General features: G+C 41.1%; 1 protein-coding gene across 3 annotated transcripts in view; it reads left to right on the forward strand.

The window, feature by feature from the left end:
• The window catches only part of CEP85L (centrosomal protein 85 like), a 198,408-nt gene that overhangs the window by 28,668 nt on the left and 145,299 nt on the right, over positions 1 to 24,441 (forward strand). Inside the window, exons 1-2 of one of the 3 annotated variants that reach the window (XM_072765367.1) lie at positions 5,589 to 5,815; positions 13,593 to 13,691. Coding sequence is in view for 1 of the 3 variants with exons in the window: in XM_072765351.1 (XP_072621452.1) it covers positions 15,345 to 15,417 (73 nt within the window). In the remaining 2 variants the exon portion in view is untranslated. Of the gene's footprint in view, positions 1 to 5,588; positions 5,816 to 13,592; positions 13,692 to 15,042; positions 15,418 to 24,441 lie in introns of those variants that run through there. The other 2 variants (XM_072765356.1, XM_072765351.1) reach the window with 2 other exon arrangements.

A 24,441-nucleotide genomic window follows, 5' to 3' on the forward strand; every position in this document is an offset into this window, starting at 1 on the left:
TACATTTTGAAAAATTAAGGATGGGCCTGGGGAGATGCTTGCTCTGCCCAACTCAATAGGTTATTGTGAAGATCAAATTTGATTATGTAGCACCTAATTATATAAACAATAAATGAGCACCGGCCAGTCATTATTTTAGTAAAATCTCCCCAGTTGAAGCCTGATGCAGTACTAGAAATGCAGTATTAGAAATATATAGTTCTCCTAGCGTTACACTGGCCTGGGTGACTTCCATGCTCTCCAGACTCACAGTGCTTTGTGGGACAGGAAGTGGAAAGTCTGTGCAGTGGATTGGGTTGGAAGCAGTGGCCTAGTTCTAAGATTTGCCTCTGCCATTTCAGTGAATCATTTAACGTCTCTATTCCTTTTGAATAGAGAATGGACCAAAATTTCAGAGGTGGGCTCCCTGCTCAGCAAAGGGTTTGCTTCTCCCTCTGCCCTTACCCCCTGCTTGTGATCTTTCTCTCTCCCTTACTCTTTCTCAAATATATAAATAAAAATCTTAAAAAATTTTTTTTTCAGAGGTGTTTCCTTTTTGCAGTGGTCCTCTTTTTTTTTTTTTTTTTTTTAGAAAGAGAGCATGCACACGGAGTGGATGGAGTGGGGTGGGTGGGAAGATGGGGTGGGGGAGGGGCAGAAGGAGAGGGTGAATCTTAAGCAGTCTCAGTGCTGTGGGTGGAGCTCACCCTGGGGCTCAGTCTCAGGAGCCTGAGATCCGGACCTGGGTGGAAATCAAGAGTCGGATGCTTAAACAACTGAGACACCCAGAAGCCTATTTTTTTTCCCCTTAAATTAACTCTTATTGAGATTCTCCAATATGTAAATCAAATATAAAACAATGCAGAATTTTTGCATACGATTTAAAACTTATTGTTCACAAATGAGGCCTTAGGAGTATAGCTTGAAAACCATTGCTTTGGTTCTAACCACTGCTTAGAGATATTTAAGACCCATCTCTAAGTGAAGATGTCTATATATTCAATTAAAGTGAGAGATGTTCCTATACAAAGAATTACTAGTGGTTATCTTCCAGGACATCTTACTGTGATGGTCCTGTCCCCTCAGGAAATCAAACTTTAGATCAGAACTTGGAGTATAAAATAAATCAAAGCAAGTTCTATATGCTTGAGGAATAGTACTAGCAAGCAACGGTGATCCGAACCAATGTCTTCTTCATGCTAATAATTTTTTTCTCTAAAGAACGGGGCAGGAATTCTAGAATCTCAGCACTTTCCCCTATAGATCACTCTTGGAAAAAAATGTTCTTCATAATTTTACCCTTTAACTTTCCTTTTTTAGACTTCATGTAGATCTTCACACTCCTTTTGATGTGACTGTCTTCTTAACACTCAATACGAATCGTGAGCTCCAGGTTGAGAACTTTTCAGGTCATCATGTGTTTGAATACTCTTTACAGAATCCTGGCTGTGTGATCATCTGGGTGGTCACCCAGACTCTGCTTGTCTCCTTTATGTTGGAATGTTTGCTTCCATTGCAGATAGAGCCATTTCTCTTCCCTCCAAAGACAAATTCTTAGACATTGCTTGCATATATTAAACGTAAATAGGACTCTCTTGATCTTCAAATATCATCAAATGTATAACATTCTGATGAATGATTAATGTTACAGCATGCTCTAGACTGTAAGTTCCCTATAAGCTTTTGAGCTACTCCAGGACCTGCATCTGAAGGATTCCTCTTTTTGTTCTATACCTAACAGGACTTGACATACAGAGGACACAGTAAATTTTGAGTGACTGCTTAAATGAATTAAGTGCATTTGTAGCAACTCATTAAGCAAGAAAAGACTGAACTGCATTATTATTTTCAAAAGCAACAGTTATCAAATTTATAACTCAGCTTGTCACTGGGCAATTCTCATTTATACCTTCAGACCCTACAGTGCTCCTGCATTCTCATGGCTTCAGAAACTTGAGTTTTGGGGCACCTGGGTGACTCAGTTGGTTAAGTGTCTGCTTTCAGCTCAGGTCAGATCCCAGGGTCCTGGGGTTGAGTCCTGAGTCAGGCTCCCTGCTCCATGGGTAGCCTCCTTCTCCCTCTCCCTCTGCTGCTCCCTCTGCTTGTCCTCTCACTTGCTCTCTCTGTCTGTCAAATAAATAAATACAATTTAAAAAAAAAAAAAGAAAAAAGAAAAAGAAATGTGAGTTTCCAAACCACACAGAGGTCATTTTCATGGTGCAGATCAAAATGTCACCCAGTATCTACCCCCCATTTCCAGCCACAGAAAGGACTGAGGGAAACTAGAACATGTGGCTGGTAGAGTTAACTGGGAACCATACAGATTGACTTTTTGGGTTCTAATCTTGACTTTGCCATTTATTAGTTATGTGAAATTACTTACTCTCTCTGTACCTATAAAATAGATAATCGCTGATGTGAGGATTTCAGGAGTTAATGCCAGAGCCAGGCATGTTGTAAACATTCAGTAAGTATTGACTCTCTCACATGTTCACGTTTAATTCACATTCTCACCCTTTTTCTTGGGTAATCATATAACTTCACTAACCTTGTTTCATCTTGTGTAAAATGCAGGTAATAACATAGCACTAGGGGTTGCTATTAAGAACTGCAGCAGACTGAAGTCCTGATTCGTAGGACTCCAAGTATAGCAAAACACCCTGATGGGCCTGCTTTGAAGAGGAGCAAGGAAGCCCCGACAGAGAATTTATTTGTTTTCCATGATAAGCAAGTATTCTGAGCATCCTAGAGCTGGAAATGAAGCATCAAGCTCAGCAAGGAGAGAAATCTGGCAAATTAACCCAATCTGGGGCTTTTTTTGGGGCAGTAGTCTTAACATCCAAAATTAAGTTGTTTATAACTTTGGCACCACAGTGACCCATTCCTTATCTTTTCACCGGAACATACAAAGATGTTTGTTATACAAGCAGTCACATGTGGGGGATGCTTTGGGGAGTGACATAATTGGGGTGTTGTGTTTATGGCACTGGATAAGGCTATACCCAGAAGGGAGGGCAAACACAAGAGGGGTGTAGAGGAGAGCTGGATAATCTGACCTGTGTAGGAAAATGGAATGTGAGGTGAGGAAGAGAAACCTTGGATTTCTCACCAGTATATGAGATGGCAACGGAGCACTTTTATTTTTAAAAGGATAAAAAAAGAGAGAGAGAGAGTTAGTAAAACCTAAGAATCCTGGCATTTGAGTTATATGCCCAGCAGGATTCTTAGGATAATTCGAGTTCATTACTGAGCACAAAGTGATCCTTCTGTGAACGAGAACCGAAATCATTCATCCTGTTGATTCATATATTATTCAGTGAGTATTTACCTAACCCAAGGAAGCTGGGCAAGGAGCAGCTGGTGTATGTGGGGGACAGTGGAGCATACAGGTTCATTCATCTTGCCCATGTGGGTAATATTCTTGCTCCTACTCGCCGCAGCTCCACCTCTGGCCTCCCGTCTCCTTTCTGCAGGAGAATATACCCTCCCAGAAGGAACAACATCACCTTTCAGGAGTGCCAGGGCTGTGTTCCTTGGGGAACACAGGCAAGCTTGTAAGATTTTTCCAAAGTCATTTTGTGTTTAAGAGAATGCCTGTGGACCACAAGTTTTAAAATTATTTCATTAATCAACTCAGTTAAGGGAAGAGTGACTAGCAGAGTTCTAAAAACACACAGTGTTTTTTTTGTTTTTTTGTTTTGTTTTGTTTTTTTACCCTGGATCCATTTTCCAGTAAGTGACTATCAAGATTCGCTGGAGCATAAGAATAGGTGATGGCCTTATTTTCCCAAGACATAGTCATTGTGATTATTTTTAGATGAAAGATTTGGAACCAGAAGCACAGCTCATAATTATGTTGCTATGATTCTGCAACCAGTTGTTTTGTGGAATTAATTCAACCATGACAACTGTAAAGTCACTGCATTTTCTGGGGGGAAAAATCAGAAGATAAAAACTGAAAATAAAATATTCCATAACATGAAGTGCTGTTGCCTGCCGTCACCTTATGCCCTTCTGCTTTTGAAGCTGGCTTGCTCCCTTCCCTTGGACCTTCCCCTCATCCTAGTTCTACCAGTTATTGAAGCCACTGACAGCTTCTCCTTCGGAAGCTCTCCTAAACACCCCACCTGAGGGACCTCCCTTCCTCTGAACTGAACTGAGTGTGGATTGTCCACAGTCTTCCTCAGAGCTCCTCATCCTCTTCCTTAAATTCTAGTTCCTTTTCACACATATTTTATCATTTCTAAAGCTGGGTTTGTACTATGTGATAATCTTACATTACAACACAATAGGTCAGATCATTGTTACAGCAAACTTGCAAGAGAGGAAAAGAAAAATATTCATGATCTCACCATCCTAATGCTAGTTTTGTACTCCTTGTTTTTAGGGTGTTTTCCCCTAAACTTTATGCTTATTTTGTCATTGATTTAATTCTAGGGGATATGGGATTCCATATCCTGACTTTTTTCAACTAATGCTATCACAACCATTGCGCATATTGTTATATGACCTTCATAAACATTACTTTAAGTCTGCATAATATCAACTATTTTGAGGGCGCCTGGGTGGCTCAGTGGTTGAGCGTCTGCCTTTGGCTCAGGTCGTGATCCCAGGTCCTGGGATCGAGCCCTGCATCAGGCTCCCCCCAGGAAGCCTGCTTCTCCCTCTGCCTGTGTTTCTGCCCCTCTCTCTCTCTCTGTCTCTCATGAATAAATAAATTACATCTTAAAAAAAAAAACAACTATTTTGAAAATCTTATACTGTTTATTATATTCCACTATTATAAGTGATACTGCAATTGACCTCTTTATACATATCGTTTTTCTAGTGTGTGTATTTATATGTATACAAGGATGCATATTTTGATCTTCTTTTTTTAGGATCATCTACCAAAGGAAATTACTGAACCAAAAAGTGTGATTATTTTTATAGTTTTAGAAACCTATTGCCTGGTTTTGTTTACACAAATCTTAAACTGTAAGAACATTTTAAGATGACATTTTATGTTACATGTTTTTCTCATTTTATCAATACTCATTTTTTTTCCTTGAATATCCTGACACTTCTCACATTAAATGACATCGTCCTTGTCGTATTTAAAAAACAAAACAAAACAACACAACCCCCCCCCCCCCCCACCAGATTCAGAGAACCCAAGAAGGGCAAGAGTTAATGAGGCAGCTACAGACAACATTACAAAGCCCCTGGGCATGGTGGAATGAGGGACCCTTAATGGCAACTAGAGGGGCAGAGAGCATCCCTCGACTTAGGAAAAGTATGAGTTACAGACATATGATCATGCAAAGGCTATTTACTGAAATAAATACTGAAGTATTTTGAAAAGACAAATATAGATCCTGCAAACCTAAATCCAGTGTTTGTTTGTTTTGTTTGTTTGTTTCTAATAGGGGAATAATCTGGTTCTTTTTTCTCCCAGAAACCACAGGGTTCAGTATGGGTTACTGAGAGTCTATAAAAACCATCACTTTATAAATGACAGTCTGGCCGACACCTGGCAATATGCCACATCACCCAGCTACTCACTGTAGCAGTACTCCAGCGCTGGCCCTTTGCCAGTATCTGAAAAGGGATCAAGGCATATGAGCTTCACAGTGGCTGTCCAGGTCTCCTTGTCCTGGCACCTTCTCTGGGAGGCAGGCTGTCACCTCAGCAGAAAGCCACTTTGCAGCCTGCAAACTTTACCTTTCAACAGAGGTTGCATTAACAGGAGAATGCCCACACACGCCAAAACATTTTAAGGAAATCATCACAAGCCCCTGGATGAAAAGGCAACAGGAATACCCCCAGTGCCTGGTAGCAGCTTCCTGCTTGGCAGGTAGGTACCTGAAGGGTGTGAGGACTGTCTCGGCCCTGGAAACCTGGAGACATACACTCTCATCGCCTAACGATGACTCATTTCCTCTAAGAAATTTTAAGCAATCTGTTCTAAAAGATGGTATGTGGGAAGATGAAATTTCTTTAAAAAAAATTATGTGGTAAAACCCAAACTCAAAACTGGAGCAGAAGTGGCATTGCTCTTCTGTGCATTGAGTTTCTAGAAACAGCTTTAGGCAGCAGGATCAGGAGCTGGATGATTTCAGGGGCCATTTTAGGGCAAGCCAGGGTGGGATTAGATGTTCCAGTCTGCGCTGTTCTCCTAAGCCTGCCATGATCTGAAACTTAGCTCTTGGGCCTGGGCCAGAAGCAGACTGACGTTCAAGGGTGAGCAAAGAAGTGAGCAGCGTTCAGGCACTGCTGAGCAGAATTCTCTGGATAATTGCCTTTCACTCTATTCTCCCCCAACGCTGATCAAATGCCCCCAACTCACTCTTCCTCCTTAGTGTCCCTTTAGGTCCCTTCTGCTGAGATCATATATATATTTTTTTATCTTTTGGTCTCAGTTGAAGACAGTTATCCTTCAGTGATCTTTCACGGTGTATCTTGCCTAACTTTTCAAAGGCTAATTTGCTTCAGAACTTCATTAGGAAACTACCTGTAATTAAAATAAAATTTTGAAAAAGGAATCTAGTTAAGTAATGTAAACATTTGTGTAATAATCCAATTAGGAAAATACCATAATTTCATGTATACTTTATATACATACATATAAATATGTCATTTATTTTGTCATTCATAGTACATGTATGAAGAGTGTGACTTTAATTGTAGATGCTTTCTTCATTGTTAATTCATCTCATATTCCCTGGGAACACTTATGGTAATGAATGTATTTGATATTCAGGTGGCTTTTCTGTGCTTTCATTTTGCAGTTCAGTAATTGGTGATTCAAGGTTCATTAAAAAACAAAAGTCTCAATTACAATAATGAAAGTATAAATTAGTTATTCTACTAGGTTTTAAAAAACTTTTAAGTCTTACTGGGCTGTAAGAAAAGTCTGTAAGATGTTATTCTTTCTAAATGAGGTTTTAGGTGGTTAAAAATGTTAAAAATGGATACTCTGAACATAACATTGCAAAATACTGGAAATGTTTAAGGAATGCCTTGTTTGTGGCTCAAAGTAGAGAAAAAAAAGGACCAATTTTTAAAAAAATATTTTATTTATTTATTCATGAGAGACAGAGAGAGAGGCAGGCTTCCCCCTGATGTAAGTCTCGATCCTAGGACCCCGAGATCACGCCTTGAGCCAAAGGCAGATGCTCAACCACTGAGCCACCCAGGTGCCCCCAATTTTTTTTTAAATACAGATTTTTTAAAAAGATCTGTTTGCTTGTTTGTTTGTTTATTTTACACGGAGAGAGAGAATACAAGTAGGGGGAGCCACAGGCAGAGGGAGAGGGAGAGGCAAGCTTCCTGTTGAGAAAGGAGCTCAAGGATGCGGGTCTGGATCCAGGTACTCTGGGATTGTGACCTAAGTGCTTAACTGACTGAGACAGGTGCCCCCAAAAAGGAACCAATTTTAATTCATTAAAATATTAAATTCTTAATTTAGTCCAGGTATGTTCAAATGTAAGGAGATCTCCATTTCTTTCATATTTCATTTGAAAATATGAAAACATATTTTCAAAAATATGTTGAAAAAGGGATAGTGACGCCTGGATGGCTCATTGGCTCAGGGCGTGATCCAGGGGTCCTGGGATTGAGTCCCTGCATCAGGCTCCCAAGGGGGAGCCTGCTTCTCCCTCTGCCTATGTCTCTGCCCTCTGCCTCTTTCTGTGTCTCTCATGAATAAATACATTAAAAAAAAGAAAAAGAAAACAAACGACTTGATATGTTAAAATTCTGAGATATAAATGAAACAGTTAAGTCCACGCAATATTAGTTTATTTATATCTATTCAATTTTTTTAAAGATTATTTATTTATTTATTAGAGACAGAGAGAGAAACAGGCAGAAGGAGAAGCAGGCTCCTTGCAGGGAGCCCCACGTAGGTCTCCAGGATCAGGCCTTGGGCCAAAGTTGAAGGTGGCTAAACTGCTAAGCCACCGGGGATGCCCTATTTATATCTATTCAAAATACTGATCTAAATATGTTGCTTTTTTCCACTGACCTATTGAACATATATTTACAACCACTAGAATGTAATAACTATTTTACTACATTCTAAAGTGATCTTTTGGGGTGCTTGGGTGGCTCAGTTGAGAAAGGATTGGACTCTTAATTTTGGCTCCAATCTTGATCTTGATCTCAGGTTGTGAGATTGAGCTTGGGTCAGGCCACACTGGGCATTGAGCCTGCATAAGATTCTCTCTCTCCCTCTGCCTCTGTCACTCCCCTCCCCTCAAAAAAAAAAAAAAAAAGAAAGTAATTCTTTAAAAGTTAATTAATTAAAATATAGATTCCAAATTGTGCAGACTGAATTTAAGTCAGGGCAAGTGACTTCTTCAATCAGTATGTTGTTGATTGAAATAATGAAGCAAGTAAGCCATAATAAGAAAGACTGTAAGCACTGGATTTATAGTGACTCCATCTTTCCTTAGAGATAATCTGGGTTAGAAAAACCCCAAACCACCCTTGCCTTATTGATAGTATAAATGCTCACACAACAGAAAATTTAAAAGCTTAAAGTAAGCCAATCTTTTACACTTGTCCCTAGTTTTCCTGCCGTACTTAGGTACTCAACAAATATCTACTAAACGAATAAGTAATGATTATTTTTGTATTATCTTCTTTCTGTTTTTAAAAATATGTATTATTTTTATAATCAGAAAAAAAGATAAAAAATCAGTTTCCCCATAAACCTGAAAATTGCAGCTAGGCTTGTGTTTTATTCTCTGAATGTAATACTTGTTAAAATTCCAGACCTCCATTGAAATTTTAGCAAATAGTCCCAATCCTTAAATTAATGCTGATCATTCTAGGAATTGTTTCAGTGCCATTAACTCTGTTTACGTTTCTGGAGATCACTATTTCCTTCCACTGTGTAAGCAATATGGGGAAAACTCTTTGGATGATAACTTCCCAAAGTTAACAGTTATCAAATTGAATTCTCTTCTACTACCCAGAAGTAAGAAAGCTACTAAGAAAACCATGTTAACATTTGGTAATTATTTGAGTAGAGAAGTTGTAACCAATTAACCACTCTTTATTAACTAAAATCCTGTCAACCTAAGTGAACACTGTGAATTTCACACTGTGAATTTGTAGTTTGCTCCTGGAAGTACCTTGGATAGTGGCAATCTTTTCTAATTGGGGCAGCAGCTGCCAGGCCCAGCCCACTCAGAACTACCCAGAACTTTGTCTCCCAAGTTTGTGTGCCCAAGTGGTGTTCTGAGTCCACTTAAACCTGTTTGCTTCCCTCAATCTTGCCTTCCCTGCTGTTCCAGATGTAGGGTGCTTCTATATGGATACTATTGTGTGGTTGCAGTCCATGTTGCTATGTGCTGCCTTCCTGGTAACCCATCCTTGATTTCCTGTCCTCAGAAACATTTTCATCACGCTTTAGGGAACCCCCACTGTACTACTTAAAACAAACAGACCCAACTCCTTTATATCTTTATCCTTACAGGTTGTTTCATTTGGGTTCTCTGGGAAGCAGACGCTAAAATGGAGTCAGGAGTTCAAGAGGTTTATCGGAGGGTATCGGCACGTGCGTATCGGCACGTGTCAAAGAAATAGGATCGGAAAGGGAAGACTTAGACCCCAGTGCAGGTCTGACCAGGTCTCAGTCAACCAGAAAATAAAGGCTGATGATTACGAGGGTTCTGCATGGGAAAGAATGGCAGGACCCCATGTTTCTGCCATCCTCAGTCACTGGCTGGAGCTGTCCAGGAAAAATGGGGCCTACCCTCAAAAGCTGAGGCAGATCCTTCAGGTGCTAACACCTGGAGGCCATCAGTCAACTGCATTCCTGGTTGCGAACAGCAAAGTTTTTTTGAAGGGAGATCAGAGACATGCAACGTCAGTGCAGCATCAGATTCATTCCTCCACTGCCCCACTTCTGCGATCTTAAACACCAACATTCTCCCCACTCAACCTAATGTCCCACCTTTTCACCATTCACTCCCGTATTGTCATTATATGTTCTTCGATTTCATAATTAATATCCACTCCCTTATTCCTCCAGCCTTCTGTCAACATTTCAGTCACTCTTGATTTCACTGTTTCCTCCAAATAGGATAGATCCAGATTCCTATCACTTTACCCATTCTCTAGCCAATATTCTTTTTTTTTCTAGCCAATATTCTTAAATTCTCTGCCCCTTTTCCCTAAGTGTCCACACCATAAAATCCTATTATTTTATCTGCCTTCTTTATATACTCAAACTTCTAGCTGCAGCTAAAGAAAAAAAATCATACAACACCACAGATTAATATCACATGGTTTCCAATCTTAGCCAGACCCTAAACATTATACAGAAATCCTATAATTAGGTACTTTTTCCTCACATGGCATCTGAGGAAAAATCTTATAATTTGTTTTGCAACATATTAAAGAGCATGATGAGAAAAGCATGGGCTTTGGGATCATATGAATTAGGTTTGAATACTAGCTCTTTACTATCTGTATGACCTTACTTCTCTAGGTCTTTTTCTCCCAATCTTTAAAATGGAGCTAATATTGACTGTTGAAGAGAGATTGTTTTATTCATTTTTAAATTTTAATTCCAGTATTAATTAATGCGCAGGGTTATATTAGTTTCAGGTGTACAATATAATGATTCAGCGATTCTATGCATTACTCAGTGCTCATCATAATAAGTGTACTCTTTATTTTTTTTTTTAAGATTTTATTTATTTAGTCATGAGAGACATAGAAAGAGAGAGGCAGAGACATAAGTAGAGGAAGAAGCAAGCTCCATGCAGGGAGCCTAATGCGGGACTCGATCCCAGAACTCCAGGATCATGCCCTGGGCTGAGGGCAGATGCTTAACTGCTGAGCCACCCAGGGATCCCAATAAGTGTACTCTTAATCGCCTTCACCTATTTCCCTTATTTCCCCACCTCCTCCCCTCTGATGACCACATTTGTTCTCTATAGTTGTTTGTTTTTTGTCTCCTTTTTTCTTTGTTCATTTTTTTAAAAATTTCCCTTTTTTTTTTACTTTTAATTTTTATTTTGATGCCAGATTGTTTTGACGATTACATAAAATATTTAACTGGCTTAGTGAGAAGTCTCAACTTCTTTAAAACATATATTCTAAAGTCTCACTACTGCTATCATCTGTACTCTCTGGAAAACCTGCCTTTCCGCTGAGTTCATCTCAATCGAATTCCATAATGTTTTGGCCATTTTAAGTTTTTAAAACAGTCCTCTACTAGTGCAAGTTAGATAGGAGGCTGTGTGTATAGTAAAGGTATGAACTGCTTTCTTAAACCCCACCCTTCTCTCCATATACTTATTTTTCTGGTGTCTGAACAGGAAGACAGGCGGGGAAGAACTTATCTCTTTATACACTGTCAAGTTTGCTGTCCCCCTTCATTGTAAATGACTTTGCATCTTTTCTATAGGCTCCTTATGACCAGGTAGTGACCACAATAAATTCCATTCACAACTATGTCAGTCCTAAGCAGTTCCAGTAAATAGTCATGGGACCTGGGAAGATTTAACTTTGTCTTTTGTTTGAATTCCATCCCTCCTAGCCTCACCTCCCACTCAAAGGACTGCTCCTTAATTAAGTGAATCACGTTTTACCTACTTTCTCATTGGCCATTGCAATTTAACTTTGGAGCCAAATGTACAGATGGGATTCATTTTCTGTATCTCCCAGGAATCATGGACTTGAGATGAGATATCCTTACCCTCTTGGCCCAGCCATACCACAGATGAGGAAATTGAGGCACAGACAGGTTGAATTACCTATACATCTTCTAGTCATGTTTGTATGGTTGAATGTATCTGCAAAGAATCCAATCAAGATTTTTCAAATCCATTGTCAAAAGCAAGAGTTTCTTAGCTTCCCTTTTTAAAATCATTATAAATGATTATTTGAGATTACAACAACCCACAATAAATTCAGTAACTTGTCATTTTATGATCTGGAAGAGGTTATAGATCACAGTCCTTGTAACACCCTTGATATACCAGAATTATCTGTCCCTTGGAAATTTTTAGACTTCATTCACAAATCTGTCCCTCAAGTGGCAATTGTTCTTTAGGTGCTATTTCAATTGTTACTGGATAGTTTAGTTTTTCTACATTTTGTTGGTTTTGATATTTCATATTTTTGTAAAAATTAACCTCTCTTGAGTTTTGCTCATATTATGCACAAGATATTTCTTCTCATTTTAAAATATTACTTTTATCCTCTGTAATATCACTCTTCAATTCTCTGGTTGTTTGCCCAATGTGATAAATTTATATAAGAAAAATATATGTAAAATAGTTTAATCAGATCAGAGATTCATAGCCAAAGAATTTAAGATTTATATATGCAACACTTATGTTTCATTTTTAATTATATTTCTTGGAATGCAATATTTCAAATGCGTTTAATATGATTTGATATGAAATATGATGTTTTTGGTATTGTTTGACTCTTCTGTGATCTAGTTTATATTTTTATTTTTATTTTCTTAAAGCTTTTATTTTTATTTTTTTAATTTATGATAGTCACACAGAGAGAGAGAGAGAGAGAGAGAGGCAGAGACACAGGCAGAGGGAGAAGCAGGCTCCATGCACCGGGAGCCCGACGTGGGATTCGATCCCGGGTCTCCAGGATCGCGCCCTGGGCCAAAGGCAGGCACCAAACCGCTGCGCCACCCAGGGATCCCTAGTTTATATTTTTAAAAAGTCCCCTCCGAAAACATTAAGTATCTAAATTTCACCTAAGCAACAGTATTCCCCCCGCCCCACACGCACGCACGCGCAGTCACTATTTGCATTACTTATAAAACTATGCCTATTTATAACATTAGGCTTGGTAATAGGTAGTTGTTAGGCTCTTAAACCTGTGCTATGATAAATTTTAATCATTCTGAGAACTATGGATAGTGGGTGTGGGGGGAATCTGATTTCAGTAATACTCAGAATCTATATGAATAAAAATATGGTTACAGTTTACTTCATATACGTAATATTCTCACTTATTTACGTTATTTTAATTGCATTAGATCTGTATCCTTTCAAGTTTAATTAGTCGGAACACAAAAATTTTTATCTTTGGTGCCAACTGCCAAAATAGAAATATGTTTTTATTATTTCCTTTTACTCTGTAATAGGTGTTGAAGTATTCTACGTCGTCTCAGCTTCACATGTTCTTTCGTGTGTATGTGTAGCAGCATGCCCTTCACATTGGTAAAAAACATGTAGGAAAACGAGCAAATGATTTTTTTTTCTTTAAATACTACTTGGAATTGAGTAGAAGTTGGCAGAGTTTCGAAATAATAAATATATTTTAAACTCACAAAGGACCACGATATATCTGTGGTCATTCATTCATTTCCTGGAACTCTATAAAAAAAGTTTGGTGTTTGATAAATACTGTAACTGAATGTAACGATAAATCATGAACACAAGGCTACTTTAATATAGCTGTATAGCTTCTGATAATTCTTTCTGGAATTTATTATTATTATTTTTTTAGGTTTCTTTCTGAACCTCAACTATTTAAGTTTTCTCAACTTGAATACCCAAACTACTCGAATGAGCTAATGCACATTTAAATCAGGAAAAGGAATCACATCCTTTCATGTTTCTGTCCCCATCTATCCTCAGAAAAAAGCTGACCCTTGGACCGACTGCTCATGATTTGGAGAAATAAATGGAACTCCACCGGTGGGAGACTGCAATCAGATGGATTATAACACAGATGTGGTAAGCAAGAGACTACACAAGTAAATGTAACTTAACCTCCAAAAGTTTTAAGCAGTATTTCCCAACTGCAGAGTGTTTAAGTAGAAATAGGAGACCTTTGTTAGCAGACTTCCAGAACAGGAAGAAGCATCGCTGAACCCAAAGTCTTGTGGAGGGTAGGGACTTGCTTTTTAGTTTATCTCTGATTCATGTGCCAGGTGTGGAACCCGCCTTCTTCTACAGCGCTCCACCAATATCTATCCCCCCCCCCCACTTTTTAAAAAGATTTTTAATTTATCTATTCATGAGAGGCACACAGAGAGAGAGGCAGAGACACAGGCAGAGGGAGAAGCAGGCGCCATGCAGGGAGCCCCGCGCGGGATTCGATCCCAGGACCCGGATCACGTCCTGGGCTGAAGGTGATGCTAAACCGCTGAGCCACCCGGGGATCCCTCCACCAATATTTATTAAATAAACTCTTTTGTATCGAAATGTCACAAGGATCCTAATACTGCCAATGAAAGGTAACATCTAAGAAGAGGGCGCTGCACCCTTTGCCCTGCCCCAGGATACTCTTGTACTCTGGGTTCAGGTGAAGAGTGGGAACTGAGCAAACTTAGGAGCAACGTCAAGCTGTAGGGTGTAGGGTGTGAAGAAGTTGCTTTGGTGCCATTTTGACTCCTTCCTCTCTGCTTATCTGAACCCCCCGGCTACTAGATTATAATGCACGGCCCCGCCCTGAACACTGTTCTTTTTCTGCCTTTTCCTGCGCACATTCGTGCACCGTAGCTGCCTGCAACCTGCCCCCCCCGCCCCGCCCCCATACAGCTCGCCATTGAATTTGAGAATTCCGGAAAAAAAAAAAAAAGACTTATTTTCTATCCCCCAAAGTCATCTCTCAACGATGTTTCTGCAATGCATGAGGACTTTAATCCCAACCCCAAATGAGACGGGGAGGGAGTCCCTCACGCCCTCCCGGGCTGGCCTTTCACCTCCAGCAGTCAGGCTGCGGAGACGGGTGTCCACGTCTCCCTCCCAGGTGAGGGCCTGAGGGATTGCGCAGGGGGGCGGTACCGAGAGAGGCAGCCCCGGGCCCCGGTTCCTCGCACCCCCTCCTCCGGGCCTGCGGAGCGCGAGGACGCGGAGGGAGGGCGGCCGCCGGCGAGCGGCCAGGACACCCCGCAGCCGGCGCCGGCCGCCCCGCGCCGCAGCCCCGCCCCGCCCCGCGCACGCCTTATGTAAGCGCCCGAGGCCCCGCCCCCGCCAGGCCCCGCCCCCGCCCCGCCAGGCCCCGCCCCCGCCGGCCCGGCTCGGGCTCCGGCTCCGCCGGCGCAGGGGGCGGAGAGAAGCCGCAGCTGCAACTTCGCCTGGCGGTTCGGAGCCCAGCGTCGGCTCAGCCGCGGACCCGGCCGCCGCCGCCGCCGCCGCCTCCCCGGCCCGGGCCTCTCAGCCCCGCGGGCTCGGCCATGGCAGCCGCCGCCGCCGCCGCGGCGAATCCGGCCCCTGCGCTCCCCGCCCGGCGCTGAGCGGCCGTTGCCCGGCGCGTCCCCCGCCCTCCCGCTCCGGCCGCGGCCGCGGGCTCCGCGCAAGTTTCCGCCGCCGAAGCAGCAGCGGCGAAGGAAGGCGGGGAGGACGGACGCGGGGAGTCGTGCGCCCCCGGCCGGCCCGGCCGCTATGTGGGGGCGCCTCCTGGCCGCGGAGGCCGGCGGCCGGGACAGCCCCGGCGGAGCCCGCAGCCTCCCTGCGGGTGAGTAACGGGACCGCCCCGGCGGGCGTGGGCGCCGCGGCCTCCCCCCACACCCCACCCGGGGGCCTCGGGACCCGCCGCCGCCCGACCCGGCCTCCCCGGCCGCCTCCCCGGGCCCCGCGGGCTGACATCTGGCGCCGCCCGCCCCGCCGCGCGCGGCCCCGCGTCCCGCCCTCCCCGCCCTCCCGGCGGCCCGGGCCGCGGCCCCCGCGCCCCGACCGCAGCCTGGCCCGGGCCTCCGCCGCCGCGCTTTGTTGTCCGGCCTGCTCCCTCCCCCCGTGGGCCGTGCGGCCGACGTGGATGGCGGGGCTCGCGGGGCCCGGGCGGGGAGGCGGCGGCGGCGGCCCGGGAGGCCCGGGGTCGGCTGCGCCCACGCCCGCAGCTGCTGCCGGGGCGCGGGGGGCGGGAGGAGGCCCGGGGGGCGCCGTGCCCTCCGCGGGGGAGCCCGGGGCCTCGAGCCCCGCGGGGAGAGCGGGTCACCCCTGCAGCCCGCCCCGGCGTCCGCGGAGGACACGTGCGGCGGGAGCCCGTCCGCCCGGGGGGGGGGGGGGCGGGTGCGCGTTCCCTGGGCGCGGGGAGCGGCGCATCCCACAGCCGCGTCCCGCCCGCATCTGCCCCCAGTAGCGTAGCAGCCACCAAATTAGGGTAAACAGCGCCCACCCCGCCGCCCCAGTTCGGGATTTTTTTTTTTTTTTTTTAAATGAGGGTTGGGTTGGCCTGTGACAAGTTACTTGACACTGACGGTTCCTCCAGGCCTTTTGGATCTTGAGCCCTTCTCGAGAAGCTGAAAGTTACCTAGGCCTTTTATCTGGGGGGAAAAAAATTGCCATAAATACGGACCCCAAATTTTTCCTACAATTTTAGGTGGTTCTGGACCCCCTAAGTAACCTTGTTCCGCAGAATGTTTGAGTTCCACTCGTCCCTGACATTTTTGTAGACATTACAAGCTATTTGCAAGAACAAAAAAAAAAAAAAAGAAAAAGAAAAAGTAGAAGCAGTATTCGGAAGTGTGATTTTTTTTTTTTCTTTTTGCTAGTACTTCCTGCTATTTGAAATTTATCAGGCTCAGTTACTATTAACATTTCAAATAAGGTAATTAGGTTACAGTCTAGAAATTTGCGATGTGGTTTTTCTTTCTTTTTTTTTTTTAGGCATGTATAATTTCACCAGTTATTGGGGGGATGTAATTGACAAGTAGAAATTGTACGTATATTTCAGGTGTACAGCTTGATGTGTATATATATATATATATATACACACACATATATATATATATATACACACACACACACACACACACACACATATATATATAGTGAAATGATCTCCGCAATCAGGTTAGCTAATCTATCCATCGCCTCATAGAGTTACCATATGTTTGTGTGAGTGGTAAGAACGCTTAAGATCTACTCTCGGCAGATTTCAGGCATATAGTACAGTATTGTTGACTGTAGTGATCTGTACTGTCCTTTTAAATGGAGACATATGTAAATTTTAAAATCCAGAGTTAGATTTAAAATATTTCTTTTAAATTTGGCCCTGCAGCATTTTTAGAAATAATGGAATTTAATGTAGGCATGGATTAAAAAAAAAAATGTGAGTGGGAATTATTTCCACTAAGATGTATATTACTTGTCCTAAGAAGGGAAGACCCTAGTTAAGAGGTTTCTGATGCTTACTGAGTATTTGAGATCCTGCAATCAAAGTAACTTCAGTTAAGTGAGAAGACACTTCATTATCCCTAGGGGTTGGAGGGAGTGGTTTCAATTTACCTGTACATGTCAAAAGCCATCTGTAATATCTTTGTAACCTAACCTCTTAAAATAGATCTGTAATAATATGTTTGGAGATATAATATCACCCAATCGTGTCCATTCTTCCATTGTTTTCCATGAGGAAGAAAAACATCACAGTGCTTAGAAGTTACTGAAGGAAGGACTTTGACGTTGTATTGCAGCCTCTATACCTTCACTGTAGCAAAGATTATAGTAGGAAATACTTTATAAACAGTCCCCAAGTTGGAGGAATTTGGACAGGATATCTTTACAAAGCATATATTTTGCCTCAATTTTGACAGTGATAAACCATCGGTAAGTCAGGACATGCCTTTCCAATAATTTTTTTTTTTCATCTCTATGCTGAGTGGATTACTTTTAGTAATAGTGATGTAATTATTTGAGAGGGAAAGAGACAGAGACAGCGAGAGAGCACAAGTGGGGAGGAGATGGAGAAGCAGGGTCTCTGCTGAGCTGGGAGCCCGACTCCTGGACTGATCCCAGGACCCTGGGACCATGACTTCAGCCTAAGGCAGCTGCTCAGCCAACTGAGCCACCCAGGCACCCCCATGAGCGAATAAGTATTTAAAATTTAAAATTCTTTTCTTTTCTTTTTTTTTTTTTAAGATTTTATTTATTTATTCATTTTATATATATATATATAGAGAGAGAGACGGGGGGGGGGGGGGTGGCGGGTGCAGGCAGAGACAGACACAGGCAGAGGGAGAAGCAGCCAGGAGCCCGATGCGGGACTTGATCCTGGGTCTCCAGGATCGCACCCTCGGCCAAAGGCAGGCGCCAAACCGCTGAGCCACCCAAGGATCCCCTAAAATTATTTTCTAGTTTTATGAAGTTATCCCATAGATGAAAAACTTAAGTGTAGTTTCTCTTACAACTGGGCAGATGGTGAAGGTCAAGACAATGACCTCTGTTGATTTATATGGGGATTTATTTTCCTTTTAGAGAATTTGAAAATTTATGTTTGAAATAATGTTCAGTATATCTTTTGACTAAATTGAGTGATTTTAGAGCTTTTTTGAAAACAAAGACTGTCTTCTGATTGAATTTATCAGCAATTATTTTTGGTCCTGAGGGCCAGTGCGAAGACCAGGGATAAGTAAATAATTTCTAGTATTGAAATGAGTTTATTTCAATATGTGGGTTAATTCTAGGTATCCTAAAACTGATTTGTTTATACAAATGTGTAACTAGACTAAGGAGAAAATGAAAGGTATAGAATCAACTGAAAATTCTGAAGGGAACTTTTTTAAGTAATGGCAGTAAAAACAAAAAGTAAGAACTAGTGTGGTTTGGAAAATACTGAACTTTTGACCTTTGCTTTAGGATTTAATTTTGTTTTGATACCTACAGTTTTTCAGCTGTATAGAGTAACTGTTTATGAATGTAAATAAGATGAATATATTCTTAGATATTCATACAAAGAAGAAGCGAAAGCCCTCCTCCCCCTTTTTCTATTGGCAAGTATAGTTAAAAAGCTAATTATAAATAAAACAAGTGGTATTTTGATTGAGGGATTTGAGAATACCCTACTATTCAAAATGTATAATAGTTTCAAAGCTGGTTGAAGGATGGATACATTTCCCTTAGATTGTTTTGTTTTTTAGAGAGGGAGGGGCAGAGAGAGAAGAAGGGAGGGAATCTTAAGCAGGCTCCACGCCCTGCACGGAGCCTGACTTTTGGGTTTGACCTCACAACCTTGAGATCATGACTTGAGCTGAAATCAGTAGTTGGACACTTAACTGGCTGGGCCACCCAAGCACCTCTATTTCCCTTAGGTTTTAAAAATCTAGTATGTTATAGTGATATTTTGATTACTTATACCTAGTTATACTGAACTTGATTCATTTTATAAATCATACTTTAAAAATATTAATGTATCAACCCTTATATGGGGGTAGGATATGATACTTTTAAAGTAAGCTAAAGTAATAGAAAAGATCTGAAAAAATGTCATTTGTTTAGTGCCTTGAGCTTGAACTCTACCCTTCCTAGTTGGTGTTTTGCTTTAAGATGTTTAGTGATGTCATAATGATAGAGGTGGTAACTGGTATGATTGCTTCAGATACTAAGGTTTTCTGCTGTGGTTCTGAATTAGATGGGTCTAAAAATCCTGTGGTAACAATGAAACTTAACTCTTTCACCTAAACTCAGTTGGACATGTTCTATTATAATAGGCATTGGGAGGTGAGGGGTGAATCTCAACTTTAGTGATGACTTCTGTGAAATGAACGTGATTAGTAATTGGAATTTGATCACTTCTTGGCTTGAATGAAGCTGGGTAATTAATCTAAGGCCAGGCAATAAATGGTGAGTTGACAACCACTATTGTCATGCTTGTGAATATTTCTGTATGTTGAGAACAGAAAGATTTTATAGTCATGATTTTTCTGACTGGATGAAATGTTTGTATGTGTATTCTGAGAAAATGATGACATGGAGAGTCCTAGATAGTATTTTACTGAGTGATAGCTTAATTAGTGGAAACTAATGTGTAAAATGTGCATTAAAAAATGAACAATGTCATCATTTAGATAACTACCAAAGCTGCAATGAGATAGTAGTTAACTATTACTACTTTAAAGGTGTTCATGTTTTGCACTGTCAAAATAATATTTTGAAAAGTAAAATTTATCAAAAAGCATCTTTCATTTTAAGAGCTGGAATGGTCAACATAAAATGAACCTCAGATTGCTTTTCATACTAATATTTTACTTCCACTTTCTATTTTTCTTTAATTTAAAAAATCCATTGTTATTAGCATAGTTGGCACATAATAAGTACTTGGTAAATGTTTGTGAGTCATTCTTTCAATAAATATTGTGTAGTAGGCTTTGTGCTAGCCCCTAGGGATGCATCACTGAACAAGAAAGATAAGATCCCAGCTCTAAGGGAGCTTACATTCTAGTGAGAAGGAAGCTATCTGTAAGTAAACTAACAACAAGAGAATTCACCTGGTGAGTGCTATGAAAAAAGGGAAACTGGGTGAGATGGCCGAAGGTGGGTAGAGCTGCTTTGGATAAGCTGGTCAGGGAAGGCATTTTTGTGGAGATAATATTGAGCTGAGGCCAGAATGATGAGGAGCCAGACTTGGGGGGGTGGGTGGGTGGGTACAGAAACAGCTCTATGGTAGAAATGAGAAGTTTGAGGAATATCAAGAGCCAGTGAATCTGGAACATAGAGAACAGGGATGTGAGGGGAGGGAGGGCTGATAATGTAAGGCATTGTAAGAAGTTTGGATTCTATTCTTTGTGAGGGGAAGCTAACTATGAAAGGGGAGAAGAGATGGCTGTTCATTCACTTGGGAGTGTCTACTATGAGGCAGACACTGTTCTATGTGTTGGGGTAACAAAGTAGACATTCTCTGTCCTTGGTGTTTACAGCTCACTCCTGGCTGTTTTGTGGGGGGGGGAAGAAATTGTGGAGAGGCAGGGGAGAGAAGAGCAGTAGGGAAGCCAGTTAATAGGTTACTGCAGTAATTAAGTAACCCGTGATGGCTTTGATGATAGTGGTAGATTGGATTTGAAGATTGGATTTGGAGAGAGGAAAATGGGTTTGGAAAATACTTGAGAAAGGATTTACTGAGGGTTTGGAGATGGAAAAGCAGGGAAAGAGGAATCAAAGATGATGTCTTTAGTTTCGGCTTCGGTAATTATAATGGATGGTGGTGCCATTTCCTGAGGCAGGGTAATGTGGTAATGTGTCTAAAATTATTTACAGTAGATAATGAATGAAATTCTCTATTTTATTATGTTGAGAAAGCAAAAGACTACTAGTTTTTGATTACTTAAAATTCACTTTTGATTTACATTCCCATCAACAGTGTACAAGGGTTCCCTTTTCTCCACATCCTTGCCAACATTTATTATTTGTCTTTTTGATAATAGCCATTCTAACGGGCATGAGGTGGTATTCATTGTGGTTTTGATTTTCATTTTCCTGATGATTGGTAATGTTGTTGAGTACCTTTCCTTATACCTGTTGGCCATTTGTGTGTCTTTTTTGGAAAAATGCCTGTTCAGGTCCTCTGCTCATTTTAAAATCTGATTTTTTTTTTTTTTTTTTTTTGCTGTTGAGTTGTATAAGTTTATGAATTTTGTATATATTTTGGATATTAAGCCCTTATCAGAAGGGCATGGGGGAGCGTGGTCAGTTAGGCATCTGACTTGATCTCAGCTCAGGTCTCAATCTCAAGGTCTTGAGTTCAAATCTTACGTTGGGCTCTATGGTGGGTGTGGATCCTACTTTAAAAAAAAAACCCACCTCATCAGATAGATGTTTTGGAAATACTTTCCCATTTCATAGGTTGCCTTTTCATTTTGTTGCTGTGCAGAACCTTTTTAGTTTGATGTAGTCCTGCTTATTTTTGCTTTTGTTGCCTTTGCTTTTGGTGTCAAATCCAAAAAAAAAAAATACTGCCAAGACCAATGTCTAGGATCCCTCTGTTTTCTTCGAGGAGTTTTATGGTTTCAGGTGTTATATGCAAGTTTTTAACCCATTTTGAGTTGATTTTTGCATACGGTATAAAGGCGGGTCCAGTTTCATTTTTTTGCATGTGGCTGCCCAACACCATTTATTGAAGAGACTATCCTTTTCCCACTGTATATTCTTGCCTCCTTTGTAGTAAAGTAATATGCCATATACATGTGAGTTTATTTCTGGGTCCTTTATCTGTTCCATTATGTGTTTGTTTTTATACCTGACACTTTTAATTTTTTAACTTTAATTTTTAAAAGATTTATTTATTTGAGAGAAAAAACGAGTATGAGCAGGAGAGGAAGAGGGAGAGAATCTCAAGCAGCAGATTCCCTGCTGAGCTTGGAGCCTGATACAACCTGAAATGAAACCAAGAGTTGGACACTTTAACTGACTGCGCCACCCAGGCCCCCTTTATGCCTGGCACTTTAAAAAAATAAATCTCTTTATATTCATTTAGTAATCACAACAACTCTATGTGATGGATATTCTAATTTGATTTCTCTTTTTACATATAAAGAAACTGAGCTACAGATTAAGTGATTTACTCAAGGTCTCACTGCTAATTAGAGGTGAGATAGAGCTTGAGTTGAGGCAGCGTGGTGGTTTCACAGTCCATTCTTTACAATTAAGCTGTACTATTAACTCTACAATAAAAGAAAAAGAAAGAAAACCGAGGATGATTAGTCACTTACCCTAGAGATAACAGTACTAAAATGGACTGGTGGATGGCAGTGAAGAACATCAATATTGCTGTATTAAATTTTTCATTTTAGCTAGATTATCTCCAGTGTAGGTTGAGATTTTTCTGTTTGTATGTGTATGGTTACTAATAATATAAATGCTTTTTTATGTTTTTAAATTTTCTGTGACTTTTTCTGTTTTTTTTTTTTGTTGTTGTTGTTGTTGAGATTGTTTTCTCATTTGTTAGGAATTTTGGCCATCATCCCCTCAAACCATTTATGATTATTATTTTTTAGCTGCTTTGGAAAATATTCACTGATCTGTATATAGGTACTTAAATGCAAACTTACTCAAGGATAGTTAAAAATCTCCTGGATTTTAAAATAGACAACAACAGCCCCCCCAAACCCCTCATTAATCTTTCCTTTAAAGGGAAAAGTATTTTTTATATTTAATTATAAGGCTTCCAGAATTTTAATTTTATACCGTGAACATTTATTTGATACCTAGTGGCAATGAAGACTATGGTTTTTTTTTTTTTTTTAATTTATTTATGATAGTCACACAGAGAGAGAGAGAGGCAGAGACACAGGCAGAGTGAGAAGCAGGCTCCATACACCGGGAGCCCGACGTGGGATTCGATCCCGGGTCTCCAGGATCGCGCCCTGGGCCAAAGGCAGGCGCTAAACCGCTGCACCACCCAGGGATCCCGAAGACTATGTTTATTGAGACCCTGCCTGACTCTGCAGCTTTGTGCTAGAGACTTAAAAAAAAAAAACCAAACAGACCAATGTCTTTCAGTTTCTTTCTTTGGTGAGGGAGAAGAAAGTCATACACATAATTTAGTAAATGCTGTTACGGAATTTTGAATGATACATTGGGAGAGCACAAAGTAGTAGTTATTTAATACCACTTGGAGGAATTAGAAGACAGAGCAAATTAATTCTGAACTGAGACTTAAATAAGATAGAGAAGGAAAAGAGCTTGGGGTCATTAAAGGACCTGGTCTGTTTGGAGGCCGTGATTAGGAGGGTATGTGTGGCTAGAGAGTGTTCGCAGGGGAGCTGGAATGGGTGAGGTAGTGGTTGCAAGGGATTAGAAGATGTGGCTGTCAATTGGTGACGAACTTTGCCAAACTTAAATAGTTTGAGTTTTATTTAATATGCAGGAAGGAACCTACAGAGTTATATAAACAAGAGAATGACATAAATATATTTGATTCTCAGAAGGTAACTCTGGTAGGAGGGTGGAGGATATCTTGGGTGGAGTTACTTAAGTCAGAGATTCTTGTAGCAGTCCAGCCAAAAGCCATGATCTATGATGTTGCGCGTGGAGAGGAGAGATGTAATTCAGTTAGTATTTGCAAAATGGACTAAACAGTTTTACAGACTGATTGCTTGTAAGGGTTAAGGAAAAGGTTTTTTTTTGTTGTTGTTGCATTCCCTGGATTTATTTGTTTTTAACTTAGTCGTATATTGATTTCTGCTGATAGTAGAATTGGGGCAGTTGAGGGCCACTGTTGTACTTTTGACATTTCAGAAGTGTTGAAGTGTGAGATATGTGCATCTTCTGCCCTACAAGAGTAAATGTGCTCAGATATTTTCTGTTTTGTTCTGTTTTATGTGAAACAGTTGGTCTCAATCCACTGATAACCTGCCTTTTGAGAAACATTGCAGTTTGTATTCATGATTTCTATTATATTCAGCTTTTTGTGTAAAAACAAGTCTGCTTTGTTATTTTTATTCTGTCGTAGAGTTGTCATTTAAAAAATTCAGTAAGATTAGTTGTTACTCTTCTGAGTGCATTTACAGATATATAACATTGTGGAAGACTTGCTGTTGTATGCATTTGTTTCCAACTTTAAAAAAAAAACGCTTCAGGGGATCCCTGGGTGGCGCAGCGGTTCCGCGCCTGCCTTTGGCCCAGGGCGCGATCCTGGAGACCCGGGATTGAATCCCACATCGGGCTCCCGGTGCATGGAGCCTGCTTCTCCCTCTGCCTATGTCTCTGCCTCTCTCTCTCTCTCTGTGACTATCATAAATAAACAATAAAAAATAAATAAATAAATAAA

This window comes from Vulpes vulpes, chromosome 1, assembly GCF_048418805.1.
Source record: "Vulpes vulpes isolate BD-2025 chromosome 1, VulVul3, whole genome shotgun sequence".
NCBI classification, from domain to species: domain Eukaryota; kingdom Metazoa; phylum Chordata; class Mammalia; order Carnivora; family Canidae; genus Vulpes; species Vulpes vulpes.